General features: G+C 42.2%; 1 protein-coding gene across 1 annotated transcript in view; it reads right to left on the bottom strand.

The window, feature by feature from the left end:
* Positions 1 to 15,310: 15,310 nt before the first annotated feature.
* chrnb3a (cholinergic receptor nicotinic beta 3 subunit a) overlaps positions 15,311 to 24,034 on the bottom strand; it is a 132,886-nt gene continuing 124,162 nt past the window's right edge. The window contains exons 5-6 of the mRNA XM_028806032.2: positions 21,453 to 22,338; positions 15,311 to 16,474 (exon numbers count right to left, since the gene is read on the bottom strand). Coding sequence (XP_028661865.2) covers positions 16,346 to 16,474; positions 21,453 to 22,338 — 1,015 coding nt within the window. The 3' untranslated portion in view covers positions 15,311 to 16,345. The remainder of the gene's footprint in view (positions 16,475 to 21,452; positions 22,339 to 24,034) is intronic.

Here is a 24,034-nt window from a genome sequence, read left to right as displayed (position 1 = left end):
TGACTGAAATTGGCTGCTTTGAGCGAGATCAGACTTTGCAGGACTTTGCTGTGTAAAATGTATGTGATATGTATGTGAAATCATAGAGTATGCAGGCTCATACAACATGCAAGACAGTAACATTTGTCAAAAGTAAATATTTTTTGTTGATTTCAATTGCTTTGTGTTCTTTTTTTTAAAAAAGTTAGTTTTTGGAAAAATATTCAGCCCTGGGAGAAAAGAAACAAAAAAAAAATTAGCCCTAAAAGAGTTAAGCCCCTCTGTGAGCCCACCAAACACAGGAGGGATTGTGACACCCAGGCTCTCTGATAGGCATTCAAAGATTTTGGTCGGGAATGATGTTAATTTGGTGCAGGCCCAAAACATGTGACCCAATGAGGCTGGCGCTCGATTGTAGTGTTCGCAAGTTGGATCTCACCCAGGAAACATTTTGGACAATTTTAATCGAGACAGATGAGCTCGATATATAGTTTTGAGTTGAATAATTGTATGCTTTGCGCATACGGAGCTCGAGTGAATTGTGTGCATGGCTGCCTTCCACTCCTTTTCTGAGATTTTGAGTGAGAGATCCTTTTCCCACTGTACTCTGGGATCTTTGAAAGGAAGGGAATTTTAAAATGTTTTTATATATTACAGAAATGCTGTCTGAGTCCTCAAGACTGATCAATATTTTTTCCGGAATAGAGGTAGGTGGGAGGTGAGGGAAATTGGGCGGGTTTTGCTTAACAAAGTTTCTAATTTGAAGGTAGTGAAAGAAATGTGTTACTGGAAAGTTAAATTTGGAGTGTAATTCCGAAGACATTGTCTATGTACAGATCTATAAGTGTTATTTAATCCTGAATGTTTTCCAGACATTAAAAACTGCGTATGTTATTTTTTGGTAGGGATCCTAGTAACGCACCTTGGCCTGACTCACGTACACAGGCACAAGTTAACAACAAATCAAATGAATAACTGTGCGGTATACTGAATGAAACAAAAACACAAACAACAAATAAACTGCTAACCCTCCCTTTTCCCCACAATGATATTAAATACTAACACAACAATAAACATCTAACAATAAACACTAATGACCCAGTCCATAAACAGTCCAAATGCAATGGTAGCGGATGGAGTGGAATGGAGGAAAAGAAGGTGATCTGGGGAACAGCTTTCTGTAAGTAATGCATTAAACAGTCCTACCGGTAATCCTGGGGAGGTGAGGGGTGAAGAGATCTGGGGAAGTTCAATGAACAATCCAACACTACTCACACAACAGGCAGGCATGAGACAGTCCATACACCCTTACGGGTTGGCTGAGAGTCCACAGGTGGCATTGCAGACGAGACAAATGGCTGGACACAAACACAAAACAATGGGGTGTCCTTTGCTGCTTCCTTTTAAAGTTCCTGCTAGCCCTTCTTGTCCCCAGCAGCCCATGCGCCTTTTGCAGACGTCCAATCAGGGCAATACCCTCTGGGCAGCTGGGAAATGGAGTCCATTAACCCCTTAACCCCCCTTTTGCCGGATATATCCGGCATCGTAGCTTTAATGCTGACGCCTTACTGCCGGAATTATCCGGCACATTTGCCTGTGGTTATGTGAATGTCTGGCGCGTAGTATAACTGACAGTTTGGCGTGGGTATTATTATTACGTTGTATTTCGACAACTCTGCGCTTGTATTGGCCGATCACGTGATGTGATTCGAAAGTGAAAGCTGTGAATATGGCGAAACGTAAACTGACTTCAAGTGAGGTTTTGCAGGCGATTTTGGACAATAATTCTGATCATGATTGTAGCAGTTCTGAAGAAGATTTTAGCGACAATCATGATCAGCAACGTGCGCTGCATGATACTGTGAATGACGGCACATCGGATGACGGCGATGAGTGGGTGTATCCCCAGCATCTCAACTGGACTGCTGCCCGAGGTGAACTACCTTTTCTGCATCCGTTTGAGGCAACGTGTGGCTTTACTTTTGATGTAAACAATTACACTGCTGAGCAGTTTTATGAGCTGTTTGTGTCACCTGATTTGATCAGACATTTTGCTCATCAGACAAATCTGTATGCAGCACAGTTTATTGAGAAAAATCCCAATTTACCTCCACATTCCCGTGTTCGTGCTTGGGTAGACACTGATGAAAACGAAATGAAAAAATTCATTGGGATTTTGATGTTGATGGGAATAATCAGAAAACCAGATATTGAGATGTACTGGTCTACAGATCCTATGTATGCAACACCTATTTTTGCAGCTATCATGAAACGTAACCGATTCTCTTTGCTGCTGAAATTCTTTCATTTGAATGACAACAGAAATGAGCCAGATAAGAAAGATCCAAACCGCGACCGCTTGTTCAAGCTACGTCCTTTGATTGACCATTTATTTAAAGCATTTCAGTTGCCCTACATGCCAGGACCGTCAGTTACAGTTGATGAAAGTTTATTGTTGTGAAAGCCTGAGAAAAGGTACATTTTGTGTTTTATTATGTGTTTACCCATTTCTACAACTTGCACAACATTTAGTGGTCAATACTGCTTGAATAAATGTAAAAAATGTAAAAAATATGTAAAAAAGTAAAAAAACGAAAATTGTTCAGATTTCGCCTGGCGTGGGGAATATTTAGGGAGTTGGCGGTTAAAGGGTTAATAAGCAGCACTGCAACAGAGTATTCAGACCTCTTTGTAGTTAGGTGCTTAAACCCTCCTTGAGAAGTCCCTAGAAGTTGATGGGAGTCCATCTGTGGCACATTGTCTAATTGACATCATTTATAAAGGCCGACATGTAACTGTGTAGAGAAGGTCCCACAATTCAAAGTGCATGTCAGGTCAAAAACAAAGCTATAAAGTCTCTGTAGACCTCCATGATCAAACTGTGGTGAGGCAAAGAGGATCAAACTATTTCTAAAGCTTTGAGTGTTCTGATGAGGACAGTGGCCTCAATTATTGTGAAACTGAAAAAATTTGGAAGCACCAGGACTGTTCCTGAGTCAATGGGCAAGAAGGGCCCAAGCCAAGGAGGTGACCAAGAACTAGTTGTTCACTGTAAGAGAGCTTCAGAAGTCTTCCAATAAGATTTGAGAACCTGTCAGAAGGACGGCCATCTCAGCAGCTCTCCATCAATCAAGTGAGTATGGTAGAGTGGCTAGATTGAACCCACTCTTAAATGAGGGGCATATAACAGTTTAAAAGACTCTGAGAACATGAAGGAAAAGATTGTCTGGTTTAATGAGACAAGAATTTAACTCAAAACTGTAAGCTCCATGCCTGGTGAAGATCAGTCACTGCTCATCACCTACCTAATACCATCTGTATGGTGAAGCATGTTAGTAGCAGCATCATGACAGGAACACAGGGTTTTTCAAGAGACAGAAACTTAATTCCATAACATGCGGAACAAACACAAATCTCTTTCAGGAGCAATCCGGCTGCACAAGGGACAACTGTCAAACCGGCTGCTGTCTTGGCTCTGCCTCTTGGTCAAAAGAATACAAAAATCTTCCTCTTGAGAGGGGTGTGGCGGCTCAGAAGCCCCGACCGGAGCAGAGGATGTCTGGGGGAAGAGAGACAAGGCAGTGTGACACGAGGACAGTTGCGGCACGGTCTTTTAAATGTTCAAAGCCTCGCGCAAGATGCAGATCATGGCAGCAGGCTAGCAGTTGATCCGGCAAAGAGGAGATGAAAAGGTGTGTTTGTTTCCCACTGAATCACTGTTTAAGAAGGGATTTTGGAGGAAAACCCTCAGCTTTATTCACATCTTCGTGGCAGGACATCCACATTGATGTGCGCAGAGTCGGGACGATGATGGACAATAAAATTAAATGGCTGCAAGCTACAGAACCATCTCGTGAAGATGGGGGTTTGTATTCTTCTGCCTGTAGAGTCACTGAAGGGGAGCCTGATCGGTCACCAAGGTAAACTTACAATCCCATAAATAATAACGGATAGCTTCCATGGCCCACTTGATCGCCAAACACTCCTCCTCATTTGTCAGGTAATTATGCTTCCTTGGAAGCAATTTCCTGCTCAAAAACATGATAGGGCGCTCTGCACCATAGAAAACCTGAGATGGGACAGCACCTAAACTGAATACACTAGCATCCATCTGTAGCATGAAATCTTTAGAGAAGTCAGGATTCTGTAAAACTGGTTATGAAGACAAAGGAGTTTTCAAATCACAGAAGGACCGTTCACAATCGTCCAGCCAGACAACACAACGGTTCTTCCTGCCCCTTGTAAGTTTGGAAAGAGGAGCAGCCCTATTTTCAAAATTATCATGCTGTGGAAGTCCTTCTCAGTGGCAGGGACAGGGAGACTGCTTCAGAATTAAGGAGTGGGTGAAATCAGTCAGATACAGAGAGGTCCTTGAAGACATCCCGCTCCAGAGTGCACACCACCTTGGAGTTAGGTGACAGTTCACCTTTCAGCATGGCAATGACCCAAATGACTCTGACTGTCCTCTAGTGGCCAAGCTAGAGCTGAGACTTAAACCCCATAGAACCTCTCTGGAGAGACCAGAAGATGACAGATTACAGATTGTAGATGCCACATGAGCTGGACGGGCATCCCAGCCAGAAGAGAGGATGGTTATCAGGCAGAAAGGAATCCTGGCCTAGGAGGAGAAGAGGATCAGACCTGGAAGGAAGGACTAGAAGGGATTGACGGACAACCCTTTATAAAGGGAAGATGTCGCTGGGGGCTTTTTATTCCTCCATCACACTAGATGGCAGCAGCCCCAGATATCGGAGACCAATGAGAATCCAGCAGGGAGATTTAACCCGGCAGAGCAGCCCTGCTGGGGTCACTGGGTGCTGCAAGAGGGCGCTGCAGGGAGCCAAGCTCCCTGCTTTAATGGACTTTCATATGACGCAGAAGTATTTCCATTTGGCAGTGGCCCTTAATAAAAGGGACCGCATACTCTTACCCAGGTGAGTCGGAGCTGGGAGGATATGGAGCAACACTCAACTGGAGGATGGGCAGTGCAGTGGTGAGAGGAGAGGGATTGTGGAAAAAAAGAACCTGTGAATCCATTTTGTGCTTTTTCAACTGTGTGGAGGTATTTTGATGAATGAACCATCCATTATTTGAAACCAGTACTGTGCTTGTGTGTTCGTGTTGGGGTTTGGGGCTGGCTGACACCTAGGGGTTCATCACAAGATGCTTCTCATCCAGTCTGATGGGCCTTTAGAGGGTCTGTCAGGAAGAATGGGATAAACTACCTGAATCCAGGGGTGTAAAGCTGGCAATGACTCAGATAAGTGGACTCAAAGCTGCAATCACTGCCAAAGAGGCTTCTACAAAGTACTGTATTAAGGGTTTGAATACTTTTCTACAATACAATTTATTTTTTGTATAGCCCAAAATCACACAAGAAGTGACACAATGGGCTTTAACAGACCCTGCCTTTTGACAGCCCCCCAGCCTTGACTCTCTAGGAAGACAATGAAAAACTCCCAAAAAAAACCCTTGTAGGGAAAAAAATGGAAGAAACCATTGGAATGGCAGTTCAAAGAGAGACCCCTTTCCAGGTAGGTTGGGCGTGCAGTGGGTGTCAAAAAAACGGGATAAATACAATACAATACACAGAACAGAACACAAGTAATCCTCAATACAATATAATAGTGCAATAGAAATATTACAAGTACAGAGCAGAATTTAACAGTAGATGATACCACATAATAGGATTTGGATTTGTTCAGAGTCCTGGAGACCTCGGCCATCAAGCTGCCTCCCCCTATTGGCCATTCCAAAGCTGAGTCAGTGCTGGGCCAGCCAATCCGATGAAAGGACCCCTCTACCCGACAATTCCTGCAATCTTCCATCAGAGATGACTTTACCTTAGGCAAGCAAAACAACTTGGCAGGTTGGCCGTGGCACCAAGTGCCACATTTGAGTACCAAGAAGAGTAACAGAAAAGGTGGGGGTTAGTAACAAATTCTAACTATCATGTTACTTATGTTTTAGTGTTAATGACTAACAACAGAGATGCAGTCTGTACAGTTAATCAGCAGCTCTAGTCAGGGTGTGCTAAACTGAAGTAGTGAGTCTACAGCTGGGATTTGAAAGCTGAGACCAAAGGGGCATCTCTTATAGTAGCAGGCAGACCACTCCACAGTTTAGGGGCCCTGGAACTAAAAGCTCGACCTCCCACTGTTATTTTAGTAATCCTTGGAATCATAAGCACACCAGCATCTTCAGATCTTAATGTGCGCTCAGGTTTGTAAGTCATGATCAATTCAGATAAGTAAGCTGGACCTTGGCCATTTAAGGCTTTATATGTTAAAAGGAGGATTGTGAAATCTGCCCTAAACTTAACCGAGAGCCTGTGTGTAAGGATTTAAGAACAGGAGTTATGCGTTTGTATTTTCTTGTTCTTGTATGAATGAAAGATTCCAGTTATTTATTTTTAATAAACTTTCAAACATTTCTGAATACATGTTTTGAAACTAGATGCTGAAGGCATCAGAGGTAACCTACAAAACTGAATCTGAAGCTGGTTAACCAGGTAGAGGACAAAGATAAGAGGAGAATGAGGTCATCACTGGAGTCCCTCAGGGGTCTGTCCTTGCACCATTATATTTTGTGGAATAAACACAAGAAACAAAGAGAAAGGTTTGGGGTAGCCACCCTGTATACTTGAAACAAGCAATGGAGTGAAGCAAAAAAGCAGTTTTTTCAGACAGAGCCCAGAACAGAACTGAATAGATTGAGTTAGGATGGTGTTTATATAGTGGGTTGGCAGAAAGTGAGATTACAGGTGCCGGAACAGGAAGTGAGATCATGTGAACCAAAACAGGAAGGGACGTCAGAATAGTCAGGCAGGATTGACTTCTGTTGGTCGGCAGAAGAAAGATAGAAGGTATTAGTGGACTGCACCACCCCCTGGTCCAGTGTACAATTACAACTACTTACTTACAATGAATTACCTCCCATGCGCAGGTGTGGGACAACTTTCTGATTTATATTAATGACTTTGATCCTGGTATAGTTAGTAAACTTGTGAGATTCACAATTGGAGGGATAGCAGACAGTGAGGAGACAGCAAAAAGAATTCAAGAAGACCTGGACAAGATTCAGAACTGGGTGAGCACTTCAATGTAGAAAAATGCTACATGTGAGCAAAAGGAACATCCATTATAAATACAATGTGGGAAACACTTTCATACAAAAAGTAACCTCTATAATGGATGTAGGGGTTTATGTTGACATAACATTTTCATTGACTAAGCAATGCACAGAAGCAATAAAAAAGGCAAATAGGTTATATCATAAAAACTGTTGGATATTGTTTTGTCTTGGTAGAGTAATATGTTGCTCTACTTTCCCCTTTTGTATTACAGTGGAACCTCGGTTTGCGAGTAACTTGGTTTATGAGTGTTTTGCAAGATGAGCAAAAATTTTTAATAAATTTTCACTTGATAAACGAGCGAGGTCTTGCAGTACGAGTAGTATGTACTGGACACGCTTTGTCTGCTGAGCATCATGTGATCACAACTGAGCTGATGGTTCTTCTCTCTCTCTCACTGCGGAATTATGGGCAATCGTCTCCTATTCTCCGTCTGAGTCAGCGTGCCTCACTCATACAGTATAGTCAACATTCGTACGAGCGTATAGTGTTTACTACAGCATTAGCATTGTGACTGTGTGCGCGCGCGCGCGCGTGTGTGTGTGTGTATGTGTGCTCGTGCGCATGTGTGTGCTGTGACGTGCGAGTCCCCATCTTGCACCCTAAAACACAAAGCTGAGTCTCAGTACTTTAGCAACACAAGCTTTATTCAGCTTGAAACAGCAACAGCGCGGTTATTTATACACAGACACAGCAGTCAGACAGGGCCCTGCGCATTTATAATGTTCCTTGTTCCTTGTATCACCCATTCACGGCAGGCGCTTATAGCATGTCCGCGATCTTTTCGGATTCGCTTTTCAGGAGAACTGCTACAGCGCTGGGAGACTGCGATTGCTTCGGGACTCTCTTCCTCGTGTCGTCCCGTTGGGTGCAATCCCACAAGAGTTTAGAAACTCACTCACACCAGCCATGATTCTTTTCAAAGGTAAAGTGCAAGTTAATTTGTTTTATGTATTTTTACTTTATATTTTGTATTAATCATTTTTATATGAATAGTTTTGGGTTGTGGAACAAATCATTTGAGTTTCCATTATTTCTTATGGGGAAATTCACTTTGATATACGAGTGCTTTGGACTACGGGCACGTTTCCAGAACAAATTATGCTCGCAAACCGAAGTTCCACTGTATTAATAAGTAGCCTTTGTCAAAATGCCTAATCTCACAGACTTACCACTGTATATAAGGTATTACAGTATATAACTTATCTCCACCTTCCCTTCTATATCTATAACCTCAGGCAGTTAGGTGTAGTAAAAAGACAAGCAGGAATTAAGTTACACATAAAACAATGTATTATTGGTAATAATCATAAATAATAACAATATGCAAAGTACATTTGAATATTGGCAACCATACAACCTGATTAAATGGTGATGTGTAGTTTCAGGTGGCACACAGACTTGTAGTTATTTAAAATGTCTCTAGTTAAGGTATCATTGGTGCTCAGCTTTCTTCAGAACAGGCTGTACGTGTGTTCCAAAATGGCTACCGAGCTGTGGTCTCCATTGTGTTGTCCTTTCAGTTCATGGTGTGATGGTCTTCATCAGTTTGGTAAGAGAGATACTTCTTCATCATATGTTGGTTAGTAAGAGAGAGAGAATGTGGTTGAGCAAGAAGATTTATAGATTCTCTGTCCAACCCCTACAGCCAATAGGGCATCATAGTACTTAAAGGCCTCTGAGACAAGCCAATTCCAAACAAGCATACCTCAGACCAATGGGGAAATACAACATCTTAATACCTGCCACCCCCAAAACCATTTGTTGAGCTAAAGTTTCCTTGCGGGGGTTGAAAGACTTTAGCAGAGAAACACTCGCCAAATTGGTTTAAAGCACACCCCCCCAACTCTGTCGTAAAATTCAAAGAAACTCAGTCGTAAAAGGGGGGGCAAACACGAATGCCTCTCACCAAAGTAACACTAAATTACATTGCTTTGCCTAAATTACAAATAAAGACATACAAAATATTTATCAAGTTATATGCAAAATCTCACATCACAACAGATATAAATCAAGGAACGTTATACAATACAATATAATGCACTGATGAGACCACACCTGGAGTGTTGTGTGTAGTTCTGGTCACCACAGTACAAGGAAGACATAGCAGCAGTTGAAGCTGTGCAGAAGAGAACAACCAGGAGCATCATGGGAGTAAAGGACGTGTCCTACTGTGATAGACTAGATTAAATCTGTTTAGTCTCGAGCAGAGAAGGCTGCGTGGGGACCTCATCGGGGTCTTCAAAATCCTCAAAGGCATTGATAAAGGAGATCCATCAGAATTCACATACTTGAGGACATTGGGGGAAACTGAGTTCAGTTTTGAAGCTTCGGTCTCAAAATCCTTTTCAGAGGTTGCTTTCTGTACCTCGGTCTCTCCCATCTTGTACTTATAATTAGTGTTCCTTTTCCCCACTTTGCACTTTTCTGCATTAAAATTACAACAGAAGCTGCCTACTCGCATCTCGAAAGCTAGAGGGGCTGACCATCTGGTCAAATGCTTTAAAGAAGGGGATGTGTTTGCATCACCTACTGGCAGCAGTGGGGTTTTAACCCACTCCTTAGACCAACTGCATGTCTTGGGCATATCCATAAGGTAGTGTGGCCAGGTGGTCTAAGGCAGGGGTCCCCAGTTCTGGTCCTGGAGGACCACAGTGACTCCAGGTTTTCATTCTAACCCTTTTCTTAATTGGTGACCTGTTTTTGCTACTGATTAACTTATTTTGAATTAATTTTAATTGATTTGTTTTTTTAAGATTTGTTCCCTGAATTTCTTCATCATTCCTCTGAATTACTTCATTTCTTTCCTTAAACAGAAATGAAATGTGAAGTGAGGGAGCCAACAGAAGACCAACTAAGTCAGGGCTTCAAACACCAACCAGTTGCCTAATTAGGTGCTAATTCTTGTTGTTAATTAAACCCGTTCTTTAATTCCATGTCTTGTTGCTGCTCTCATTGTGCAATGGCAGGCATTTCCAAGATTGTTGATTTTCTCTTTTCTAAGCACACTGTGAAAATGTTTTGAAGACCTGAGCAGATCAACATCCCTGAGACCTTCACCTTTCTTTATTTTTAAATATTAAATGATGGTCACAGTTTGCTGGTCCTGTTTTGTCTCACTTTGTATCTCATTATTGTGAGTCAGTCAGTCATTATCCAACCCGCTATATCCTAACACAGGGTCACGGGGGTTTGCTGGAGCCAATCCTAGCCAACATAGGGCGCAAGCAGGAACAAACCCCGGGGCAGGGCACCAGCCCACCGCAGATATCATTATTGTTTGGCTGCTAATTAAGGAAAAAGAAACAATTAAAGGGTCTGAATCTTCAAGAGCAAGTCAAATAAAATGAACTCAAAAGAAGTTAATTAGCAGCAAAAACAGGTCACTGATTAAGAAAAGGGTTAGAATGAAAACCTGCAGCCACTGCAGCCCTCCAGGACCGGAGTTGGGGACCCCTGCCTTAGACCACCCAGCCACACTACCTTATGGATATGCCAAAGACATGCAGTTGAAGCAGAAACCTTGATAATGTTTAAGAAGAATCTGGATGAGATATCGGGACAGCTTAGCTAGAGGAAGAGCTGAACAAATGGGCTTGACGGACTCAATGGTCTCCTCTCCACTGTCAAATTTCTTATGTTTTCATTTTGTCATTATGGGTTATTGAATGAAGGTTAATGGCAAAAATTAGAAACATTTTCCATTTAAAAAAAATAATGAAGTGTGTGGTAAGCGAAGAGGTCAGAATATTTTGTGAGCTCACTGTAAAAGCATTAGCTTAGAGAACTTAGAACATATACATGTAAAGAGGCCTAAAATCAGTGACTCAAGAGTTAAACTGAATTCGACAAATTAAAATTATAATAACCATTAACCAATTAAAATAAATGTGGTTAAAATAAATAATTACAGCTTCAAAGGGAATGAATTTGTGTTTTCTATGCCAAAATCAAGTTCAGGCCTAGAAGTCCACAGCTGCTGAATGTTTTATTCAGAACCGACTTTAGGTCTGTAATCAAACTCTTTTCTAATTAGACTATTGGCTTGGCTCAGAATTTCTGGCAACGGCAGCTTTTCATTTCAGTGATGTCTGTTAGAGAATATTAATTATCATGTCCTGTCATTTCGAATCACTGGGCCTGGAGTCTTTAGTTTGAGACAGACTTCACGTTTGTTTTTAAATAAGCTGATGAAAAATTTGGTTGTTCTCCACGATGGCCGTTCGTCAGAAGCTGTCTAGCGACTTCAGTCTGAAAATAACTAACATTTGATAATATTTCCTAGACAAAATAGTTGTACACTACCAGTTACGGTGGATTCAGAACATACAATGCATCCGGAAAGTATTCACAGCACATCACTTTTTCCACATTTTGTTATGTTACGGCCTTATTCCAAAATGGATTAAATTCATTTTTTTCCTCAGAATTCTACATACAACACCCCATAATGACAACATGAAAAAAGTTTACTTGAGATTTTGGCAAATTTATTAAAAATAAAAAAATTGAGAAAGCACATGTACATAAGTATTCACAAGCTCAAAATTGAGCTTAGGTGCATCCTGTTTCCCCTGATCATCCTTGAGATGTTTCTGCAGCTTAATTGGAGTCCACCTGTGGTAAATTCAGTTGACTGGACATGATTTGGAAAGGCACACACCTGTCTATATAAGGTCCCACAGTTGACAGTTCATGTCAGAGCACAAACCAAGCATGAAGTCAAAGGAATTGTCTGTAGACCTCCAAGACAGGATTGTCTCGAAGCACAAATCTGGGGAAGGTTACAGAAAAATTTCTGCTGCTTTGAATGTCCCAATGAGAACAGTGGCCACCATCATCTGTAAGTGGAAGAAGTTCGAAACCACCAGGACTCTTCCTAGAGCTGGCCGACCATCTAAACTGAGCGATCGGGGGAGAAGGGCCTTAGTCAGAGAGGTGACCAAGAACCCGATGGTCACTCTGTCAGAGCTCCAGAGGTCCTCTGTGGAGAGAGAAGAACCTTCCAGAAGGACAACCATTTCTGCAGCAATCCACCAATCAGACCTGTATGGTAGAGTGGCCAGACGGAAGCCACTCCTTAGTAAAAGGCACATGGCAGCCCACCTGGAATTTGCCAAAAGGCACCTGAAGGACTCTCAGACCATGAGAAAGAAAATTCTCTGGTCTGATGAGACAAAGATTGAACTCTTTGGTGTGAATGCCAGGCGTCACATTTGGAGGAAACCTGGCACCATCCCTACAGTGAAGCTTGGTGGTGGCAGCATCATGCTGTGGGGATGTTTTTCAGCGGCAGGAACTGGGAGACTAGTCAGGATAAAGGGAAAGATGACTGCAGCAATGTACAGAGACATCCTGGATGAAAACCTGCTCCAGAGCACTCTTGACCTCAGACTGGGGCGACGGTTCATCTTTCAGCAAGACAACGACCCTAAGCACACAGCCAAGATATCAAAGGAGTGGCTTCAGGACAACTATGTGAATGTCCTTGAGTGGCCCAGCCAGAGCCCAGACTTCAATCCGATTGAACATCTCTGGAGAGATCTTAAAATGGCTCTGCACCGACGCTTCCCATCCAACCTGATGGAGCTTGAGAGGTGCTGCAAAGAGGAATGGGCGAAACTGGCCAAGGATAGGTGTGCCAAGCTTGTGGCATCATATTCAAAAAGACTTGAGGCTGGAATTGCTGCCAAAGGTGCATCGATAAAGTATTGAGCAAAGGCTGTGAATACTTATGGACATGGGATTTCTCAGTTTTTTTATTTTTAATAAATTTGCAAAAACCAAAAAAGTCAACTTTTTTCACGTTGTCATTATGGGGTGTTGTGTGTAGAATTCTGAGGAAAAAAATTAATTTAATCCATTTTGGAATAAGGCTGTAACATAACAAAATGTGGAAAAAGTGATGCGCTGTGAATACTTTCTGGATGCACTGTATCCAGACCCCATCACTTTCTGCAGTCCTCACTTTGCTGGTGATTTCATTTTAAGTCTATACGTTTGTCATTTGTTGCCCGTTGATCCGCACTCAATAACCCCTAATGACAAAGTGAAAACTTGTTTTCAGAAAGGTTTGCAAATTTATGAAAAATGAAAAACTGAAATCTCTCATTCATAGAAGTATGCAAACCCTTAATTTAGTGCTTTGTAGAAGCCCCTTTGGCAGCAATTCTGGTCAGTGAAGTAGCAGAGGGGCTTGTTAATCAGTTTCAGCTGCTTTGGTGCACTAGAGGGGCAACAATGAGATGACCCCTAAAACAGAAATGAATGGTTTACACAGTTTGAGGGAGGCCACTGACATTTTTCCCTCCTCATTTGTTTGGCATTTGGCTACAGTCAGTATCACTACTGGTAGCATGAGGAGATTCCTGGACCCTAGAGACCTGGCACAGGTAGTCCAACTTCTCCAGGATAGCACATCAATATGTGGCATTGCCAGAAGGTTTGCTGTTTCTCCCATCACAGTCTCAAGGGCATGGAGGAGATTCCAGGAGACAGGCAGTTACTCTAGGAGAGCTGGACAGGGCCCCTCATAGAAGGTCCTTAACCCATCAGTGATGGTCTAGGGAGGCATATCCACGGAGGGACACACAGACCTCTACAGGGTAAACAACGGCACCTTGACTGCCATTAGGTATCGGGATGAAATCCTTGGATCCCATTGTCAGACCCTATGCTGGTGCAGTGGTTCGTGGGTTCCTCCTGGTGCATGACAATGCCCGGCCTCATGTGGTGAGAGGGTGAAGGAATTGATACCATTGACTGGCCCCCACGCTCACTCGCCTGACCTCAATCCAATAGAACACATCAGGGTGGGACATTATTTTTTGGTCCATTCGACACCTCAGAATGTCCAGGAGCTCAGTGATGCCCTGGTCCAGATCTGGGAGGAGATCCCCCAGGACATCATCCATTGTCTCACTAGAACGTTGTCAGGCATGCATACAAGCACAGTTGGAGGTGTGGGGGGCATACAAACTACTGAGTATGATTTGGAGTTGCTGCAATAAAATTTTGGCCAAATGGACTCGACTCTCCTGCCTGTCGCATCATTTTGTCACTTTGATTTTAGGGGTGTCTTTGAATTCAGCCCTCTGTAGGTTGATCATTTTCATTTCCATCAGACGATGTGGCGTCCTTTCGTTCCTAACACATTACCATATCAGTCCATAGCAGTAGAGATAGCCAGCAGGATTTTGCTTTCCCATTGAGGTCTGATGTGTTTTCAAAGTGTGCCTTTAATTTTTTGAGCATTTTATTTTGTTTTCCTTAAAATAAAGACATCACTAAAATTCAGGAAGAAAAAACAAAGATGTTGTAGCAGTGCCCTCTTGTGGCCAGCCTCAGTCAGTGCAAGTGCTAGTTGCTCAGTTTCCTGCTGCTTTAGTTGTTGCTTAACTCTTTTAGGGCTAATTTTATTTTTCTCTTTTGTCCCAGGACTGAATGTTTTCTAAAAAGCACACAAAGCAATGGTTTCACATACATATCAACATAAAATACTTATTTATGACCAATGTCGCTCCATGAGGCTCCACAGTATGTAAATTCACATCCTTATTACATACCAGTTTGTCTCATCACTCACAAGCTAAAAGGCATTTTCTGGAAAAACATCTTGAAGTGGTTGAGTGGCTGGTAGTGTCCACTGGTATGCCGTCTCGTCTGAAGTCCAGTTTCCAGCTTGCCTCCCACGGATCTGTCTGTGTAGTCCTCCCAGGGCGAACGTTGCTGTAGGCACATCATCTGCATGATCAGTAATACCTAACTTTCATTTTCAACCTCCAGGTCACTTGCATCAAAATCGGAGTTCAATAAGTAAGAGTCTGATTCAGCAATAATACGCAAAAAATCAAAAAATAACTTACACTGAGTATTTTCGCCCGATGTCAATGCTGTTGTAGACGTTTTTTTTTTCTGTGCTACTCACAAGTCAACAAGCCTAACAGTCCTCCGAGCAAAGAGGGTCTACCTATATCATAACGGTGAGTTTTATTGTCACTTACAGCTTTTATCACCCCCTGCCTTGGATGTTGACTTTATTTGACATCTGTCCTCTTGAGTTGACAAAAGTCGACATCCACCCTAAAAAAGTTAAAGATGGTAAGTATTCCATCCTTTCAGACTCAACTCCAAGTTGAAAATACGCTGGAGAACTCCACAAAGCTTCTCTGCACAAACGTCTTCAACCCCTTTGGGCGGACACCACTGAGATCTGAGGATTCTCCTCATCTTGCTCATCATCTGGTTTGCCATCAAGGCCAGTCAAGAGCAGCAAGATGACAATTGGTGGGGACGCTTGTGAGGAATTGAATCATAAGACAAACAGATATTTTATATTTTTACCTGTTTATTGTAGAAGTTAACGTTTTTAGTATAATTTTGTGTCCAACTAAAATATATGTGACTCATTCTATTAAATTCCTAGGCAGACAAAAAGTTTGTGCTACAGGAATGATCTCTTTAAATGAAAATTATGCTTTAAGCATCAGATTAAACATGTAGACTGCATAGTTGTTAAAATATACAAATTGACTATATTAAAATCTGAAGAATTCATTATTCTAAAATACATAAAGAACATGTCATTGATTTAAAAAAGTGCCCTTCATGCTTAATACTAAACCATTTGAAACACTGCAGTGGTTGCTGTTTCTGTAAATGCGTGAGGACAATTTGTGTTATCCCGTTACATAGGAGCACAAAATATATCAAAATTATAGTTTTTATACAGCACATGTACATATTAATATGTTCAAACTTTATTACATAAAATAACTGAAATGTCTCTTTTATATCAAAGCAATCCATTACATGTTAACTATTTAACAGGAATTGTTCATTATATTATTGCAAGCTAAGAAAATGTTCCATATTGAGGGATTGCATCATTCTGTAATCATTTTATAATACACTGTCCTAAAAATTATTTTCACACCCTTAGGGTTTAATTTCTATTCTAGTTTAATCTTGAACTCATCAGGGGTCACACTTATTCATTTATGTAGAAAAAAACGGGTTTATTAATAAAAAAGTCATAATCAGCATCAGTCCAAGGCTTACTTGAGTCCTGTAACCTGCACCCATATCAAACACCAAAGGAGGTACAAAACACACCTAATATAAATTGTTCTCTTTTGTATTTGTGTGAATGGTGGCATATTTTAAGTTATTGTTAAAGACCCCTGTACCGCAATACACCGCAAACTTGGCGCTTGTCGCTCCTCACTTTCCTGCTTAGGTGCTGAGATACATTTGTAAAGCTGGAGTGAAGATCAAAATTGTGCCAAAAATGGAAACGGTGAGAAAGACCCACAAGAAGATTCGATCCAAGACCTGAGCCACAAACTTCCAATCTTGTACAACCTGTAGAAAACAAATAAGGAATATTTTAGTAGATTAAACCTAAATAAGAGCAAAAAGATCAGAGCCCCTTGTTAAATCGGTCCTGTTCAGCCTATATACATCGGACTTCCAATACAACTCGGAGTTTGCTGATGACACTGCTATCGTGGGCAGCATCAGGAATGGGCTGGAGGAGGAGTATAGGGACCTAATCAATGACTTAAATGGTGTGACTCAAACCACCTACAACTGAACACCAGCAAAACCAAGGAGCTGGTGGTAGATTTTAGGAGGCCCAGACCCCTCATGGACCGCGTGATAATCAGAGGTGACTGTGTGCAGATGGTGCAGACCTATAAATATCTGGGAGTGCAGCTGGATGATAAATTAGACTGGACTGCCAATACTGATGCGCTGTGCAAGAAAGGACAGAGCCGACTATACTTCCTTAGAAGGCCGGCATCCTTCAACATCTGCAATAAGATGCTGCAGATGTTCTATCAGACAGTTGTGGCGAGCACCCTCTTCTACGCGGTGGTGTGCTGGGGAGGCAGCATTAAGAGGAAAGACACCTCACGCCTGGACAAACTGGTGAGGAAGGCAGGCTCTATTGTTGGCATGGAGCTGGACAGTTTAACATCTGTGGCAGAGCGAAGGGCGCTGAGCAGGCTCCTATCAATTATGGAGAATCCACTGCATCCACTAAATAGTATCATCTCCAGACAGAAGAGCAGCTTCAGCGACAGACTGCTGTCACTGTCCTGCTCCACTGACAGATTGAGAAGACCGTTCCTCCCCCAAACTATGCGACTCTTCAATTCCACACGGGGGGGGTAAACGTTAACATTTAACATTATACAAAGTTATTGTCTGTTTTTCGCCTGCATTATTATTATTATCAATCTTTAATTTAATATTATTTATTGTATCAGTATACTGCTGCTGGATAATGTGAATTTCCCATTGGGATTAATAAGATTATCCAAAAACAAGAGCTGAGAAAAGAAAGCAGTGTCCACCATAATGCTTGGAACAAAGATAAATTGTATTTACTGATGTACCTCTCTGCTCCACAGTTTCAAATTACAAATCAAACAATTCATCAGTCAGTCATTTTCTAACCCGCTTAGGGTCACAAGGGTGCTGGAGCCTATCCCAGTCAGCAAAGGGCGGAAGGCCAGAAGAAACCCTGGACAGAACACAGGGCCGACACACACTAAGGGCCAATTTAGCATCACCATGTCACCTGACCTGGCTGTCTCTGGGAGGAAACCAGACCACTTTGAGGAAACCCAGACAGACACAGGGAGAACATGCAAACTCCATGCAGGGAGGACTTGGGATGGAAAACACTGGTGTCCTTACTGTGAGACAGCAGGGCTACCACTGGGTCACTCATGCCACCTAAATCCAACAATTGAGCCGACTGTACTTCCTTAGAAGGCTGGCGTCTTTCAACATCTGCAATAAGATGCTGCAGATGTTCTATCAGACAATTGAGGTGAGTGCCCTCTTCTACGCGGTGGTGTGCTGGGGATGCAGCATAAAGAAGAAGGACGCCTCATGCCTGGACAAACTGGTGAGGAAGGCAGGCTCTATTGTAAGCATGGAGCTGAAAAGTTTGACATCTGTGGCAGAGCGACGGGCGCTGAGCAGACTCCTGCCAATCATGGAGGATCCACTGCATCCACTGAACAGGATCATCTCCAGACAGAGGAGCAGCTTCAGTGACAGACTGCTGTCACCGTCCTGCTCCACTGACAGACTGAGGAGATCGTTCCTCCCCCACACTATGCGACGTTAACATTTTACAAAGTTATTGTCTGTCTGTATACCTGCATTGTTATCACTTTAATTTAATATTGTCTTTATCAGTATGCTGCTGCTGGAGTTTGTGAATTTCCCCTTGGGATTAATAAAGTATCTATCTATCTATCTATCTATCTATCTATCTATCTATCTATCTATCTATCTATCTATCTATCTATCTATCTATCTATCTATCTATCTATCTATCTATCTATCTATCTATCTATCTATCTATCTATCTATCTATCTATCTATCTATCTATCTATCTATCTATCTATATCTATTTCTCTCTCTCCATATATAAATTATATACATCTCTCTATTATATAAAAAAAGATCTTGGAACTTGGAAGGAAACGAGATGTGATTTTCTTGGAGAGACACTTATACGTCCCTCAAGAAAGAGATTTAACAATGCCTGGGGCCAGAAATAAAGGACAAAGAGTAGATGACAAAGTAGAACGTCATAAAGAATTAAAAAAATGTTGGTATGATACACATGCAGAGCAGGTTAGCGATAATAGATGTACGAAAATTTGAAAGTCTCAAAAAAAGGAAAGTAAAGATTGCATTAGCACAAACAAACAAAAATTATAACTTGGTGAAATAACGAAACAGCAAAAAGAGATCGAATATATTGTTCGGATTTAAACTGTAAGTTGGAGACTTGTAAATCGTCTTATTCGTGTTGCCAGAGAGAATTAAAAGATTCCAAAAACATTGTTGCGGTATGAAGTCCCGTGAGATGGAGACTTTTAACATGAGATTCTTTCAAGTCACGCCATACTTACAACTATTTTCAAACAAGACCACCGTCGTCTAACCTCTCAGTTGTGTGAATACTTTTGGCAGACACACTTCCTGCGCTCTCAGCTCTTATAAATTTTATCAGGACAATAATTTTATAAGTTCTAGATGACACGTCGACTAAGCAAAGAAGAAAGAGCATGGACAAACATTTGAAAAAGTCGTTTTATTTATTAGAGAGAAAGAAACGATATTCACTCACAGGCAGTTATACGTTGCGTTGTCACGATGTAAGTTCAAACACGGAATCAAAATTCAATGCGATCTTGAAAAACAGTTAATTCCAAATATTGTTTTTACTAAAGTTTTAAAGTGAAAGTGAAAATAATGCATATGTAACAATTCTTATGAAAATAACAATCTCTTAAAACTGTATTTAAACCAAATCCGGGGGTGGACGAGGAAAGCGAGCAGGGGGCGGAGCCCTCTAGCATATATATATGAAATCCTGTCTGTCTGTCTGTCTGTACGTCTGTCCGCTTTTCACAAGAGAACTACTTAACGGGTTTAGATCAACATTCCAGTTGATTTTGCGACTTCTCTCATCACACTAAGAATCATAGTTTGCTTGCAGGAGCGATATATTCATGCTAATCCGAGACAGAGGCTGCAGGCTGAGTGACTCAGGAGTGAAAGCCGGGCAGGGCTCTCCTCACTCACGAGCCAGCCTCCATTCAAGTTGGTCTAACCTCTGAGTTTTCGAGTGTTCCTTGTGGAAAATTACTCATCTGTTTAGACTTCAAATCACTTGGATGATACATTTATTACTAGAAAGGGAAAAAATCTATGATTTAAGAATAAACAGACATGGTGGAGTTAAAAAACTAACAAGCCATGGAATTAAATAAGATCTGTTATTGGTGAGGATTGATTTCTAATTAAGAAACTGGCTTGGAACAAAAATCGGTAGCCACTGGAGTTGGCCACCCCACTAAACGGATTCTAGTTAAGAAACACGCTGCCGTCACTAACAAACCCATTTCCAGGGAGTGTGTGCCCCTTGCTGGATACAGTTACAAAAAGAGGGAATGAATGGCTGTGCAGGACTTATATTTTTAGTGTAATTGTGGGAATTTAATTACAAAAGCAGTAACACTGATGGCTTTGTTGGGATCAACAGTAAAGAGTAATGGGGATTGTGGAAGACAGGTGAAGAAGAGAGTGCAGGCAGGGTGGAGTGGAAGGAGAAGAGTGTCAGGAGTGATTTGTGACAGACGGGTATCAGCAAGAGTGAAAGGCAAGGTCTACAGGAGGGTAGTGAGACCAGCTATGTTATATGGGCTGGAGATGGTGGCACTGACCAGAAAGCGAGAGACAGAGCTGGAGGTGACAGAGTTAAAGATGCTAAGATTTGCATTGGGTGTGATGAGGATTGATAGAATTAGAAATGAGGACATTAGAGGGTCAGCTTAGGTTGGACAGTTGGGAGACAAAGTCAGAGAGGCAAGATTGTATTGGTTTGGACATGTGCAGTGGAGAGATGCTGGATATATTAGGAGAAGGGTTCTAAGGATAGAGCTGCCAGGCAAGAGGAACAGAGGAAGGCCTAAGAAAAGGTTTATAGATGTGGTGAGAGATGACATGCAGGTGATGGGTGTGACAGAGCAAGATGAAGAGTACAGGCGAGATAGAAAAAGATGATCCACTGTGGCAAACCATAACGGGAACAGCTGAAATAAGAAGAAGAACACCAATGGCTTTGAAGTTTTTTGAAACTGTCACACATGTGCGCATGGGAGGCAGCTAAAGGGCTCAAAAGAAGGTAATTCCCTATCAGAAAAGGGGGTGGCAGTGTGCATGAATCCTTTCTCTTGTTTCCCCACAGACCAAATGCGGGAAATTTCGCCTGGCTCCCAAGAAGATGTCACTTCCGGCTCCACACCAGAAGACGTCACATTTGGCTTCGCCCCAGCAGACGTCACTTCCAGTTCCACACCAAAAGACGTCACTTCCGGTTCTGCACCAGAAGATGCCACTTCCGGTTCAGCACCAGAAGATGTCACTTCCGGTTCCACATCTCAAGAAGTCGCAGCCCAATGCCATAATTTCCGGTTCCGGTCCCAAGATCCCAGCTCTTCTTGCCATCCAACAATATATCTGCCATGTTTACTGACTTGTGCAGTTCTGTTTTGGACTCTTGTCTGTAAAGTCCATTTTCTCAACCTTTTTTTGCATTTTGTAGCCAAGTCTCAAGTATCTGGGGGTTGCCCCAAATCTCTTTGTGTGTCACGGCTTGATTATTTACCACAAAACATATGGTGACTATAATCTCAAACAGCATAACTCAAGAGGTTTTCTAAATCCTAGGGGGTATCTACAGCATGTCATTAACATGTGTTACCAAAGAGAAAATGGGAGCTGTGTTAATATTCAGCAGCTTACCTCTCGAATAAAATGTTCTTTTCGGACATGCCTGGAGATGTATCTCACTGAATTTGTTGCTTTTTCAAGAAGTGCCAACAAAACCTTGTTCTCATCTTCTTTCCCTGATAAGGGCCTTTTCTTCTCCGTGGTTTTGAGTTTTACGTCTGGGCTGTTCAAGTCGATCTCTGGATAATGATATCGATCCGTGTGTCCTCTCATGCAAAGCAGTTTTGGAAGCTTCTGAAGAAAAAGGCTTTTGACCCAAGGTGACATAGGATGGTAGGTGGCTGAAGAGCGGTGATGGACATTTATTACAAACACTGTGACGATAATGGACAAAGTCACAAAAATCATAATAAACAGCAAGTATTCGCCAATGAGGGGAATGACTTTGGAAGAAGATGGAATTATTTCCTCAATGACTAAAAGGAAGACGGTGAGAGACACTAAAACGGACGTTGACAGTGACAACTTTTCCCCTTCGTCTGAAGGTAAATAAAACACTAGAACTGTCAGAAAGGACAGGCCAAGACAAGGGATGATTAAAAAGAGTGTATAGAAGAGCGGCAGACGCTTCAAAATAAAGGAGTATGTGATGAACGGGTAGGCGTACAGCCCATCTTTTCTATTCCCCTTCATTCCAGTGGCATTTAGTATTTCCCATTCTCCATTATCGAAAAAGTCTTTCCTGTCCACGTGGTCATCCAGAAGAATGAGGTCCACCATGTTACCATCGTAAGTCCAGGAGCCAAACTTCATGGAGCAGTTTTGTCGATCAAATGGGAAGAATGTGACATCCATTGTGCATGAACTTTTATAACTTGCGGGGGGAGTCCACATGACAGTGCCATTGTATTTCACTATGACCTTTGTCATCAAGGAACCTTCAAAGCGTCCATCAGCACTAAGCAGAAGAAAACAAAAAGAGTTTACACATTTGAAAAATAACCAGTAATGCTGAACAAAGACAAAGGAAGAATGTAACAAAAAGAACAAACATCCTAAATATATAGCTTTGGCCAAAAGTATAAACTGTATGATTTACAGTATCTGTATTTACTCTGGAAGGTTGGATACAGAATAACAGATTAGAACTTCTCGTTCTTAATGTGCGTGCTTTAATTTTAAATGACATGAGTGTCTCCTTTTCTTTAACTCTTCTGAAATGACGCTTTAAACATAAATATTCAGTGCTTGAAGTTGATCAGTACTCATGGATACCATACTGGCACTTATTCCAATTTCCACTTGGAGTACACGCAGCATTTCTTTCCATTGCTCTCAGGATTTCATGGGGGAACCCCCTATTTTCCCTCACTCATAGATCAGATGTTATTGTATTGCGACACTTGAAGTTTTGTGGGGGTACACCCCCTATGCTTTGAGTGAATGTTATGGTGTTTCACAGGGAACACCACCCCCCACAAAACTCTTCAACTGACTGTTATGATATGGTGACTCTTATAGTTTCAGGTGAGGCAAAAACTTAGATCAAATGTCATATTATAACCATAGAGGATCCACCTACCACTCTCCGATCGAATGCTAATGTATCTCCATGGACAGAGCACCGCCACTAATTAGGTTCCACTTTCAAGCACTATGTATATTGAAAAGCCTTGGCAAAAAGTAAACTGTTTTATTCTCAAAGTATTTTCTTTTGAAGTCAAGTCAAGTCAAGTTGGGGAGCATGCACTGGTACAGTGCGTTGCCACGTCCACTACACGATACAACAATTCGGGATCCCATTTGGCAAAGGCAGAGATGGAGTCCATGCCCACCTTCCAGAAATGACCCTCTATCTGCTGCAGCCAGGTGTTACGTGCGCAACCCCTTGGCCTGGTCCAGCCACTCGGGTCCCCAACAATGAGGATCTTACGAGCTGGATCACCCTCGGGGAAACGAAGTGCTATAACTGACGCTCCCTCACAATGCAGGTAATGTGCCTCATTCGGGACTCCATCAGCAACCGCTTATTCGACACAAAGTCAAACCAACGGTACCCAAGGATTTTCCGGAGTGACACAGTACCAAAGGAGTCCAGTCTTTATCTCAGGTCACTGGATATCGTCCATGTCTCGCAACCATATAGCAAGACAGGAAGCACCAGGACTCTAAAGACTTGGACCTTCATCCTTTTGTATAGATATCAGGACCACCACACACCCCTCTCCAGTGACCTCATGATCCCCCATGCTCTCTCAATCCATCTACTGACTTCATAGGAAGAGTTGCCAGAGACATGCACTGGGAGAGTCACTGCCAAGGTAAGTAAACCTCTCGACGAAGTCCACACTCTCTCCACAGACAGACACACTGCTGATGGCCGTGCCCAAGAGGTCACTAAAGGCCTGAATGTGGGTTTTTATCAGGACACTCACAAGCCCAGACACTCAGACTCTTTGCTCAGTCTCTCTAGAGCCCTGATCAGAGCCTTCATTGACTTCGCGAAGATCACAGCATCGTCAGCAAAGTCAAGATCCATGAATATTTCTTCACCAACAGATGTCCCACAGCCGCTGGACCCCATGACCCTCCCCAACACCCAGTCCATACAAGCATTGAACAGAGTAGGAGCAGAACGCACCGCTAATGAACCC

Source organism: Erpetoichthys calabaricus, chromosome 7 (genome assembly GCF_900747795.2).
Source record: "Erpetoichthys calabaricus chromosome 7, fErpCal1.3, whole genome shotgun sequence".
Lineage (NCBI taxonomy): Eukaryota > Metazoa > Chordata > Cladistia > Polypteriformes > Polypteridae > Erpetoichthys > Erpetoichthys calabaricus.
Note: the sequence above shows the minus strand (reverse complement) of the source record. Positions and strands in the feature narration are given on the sequence as shown.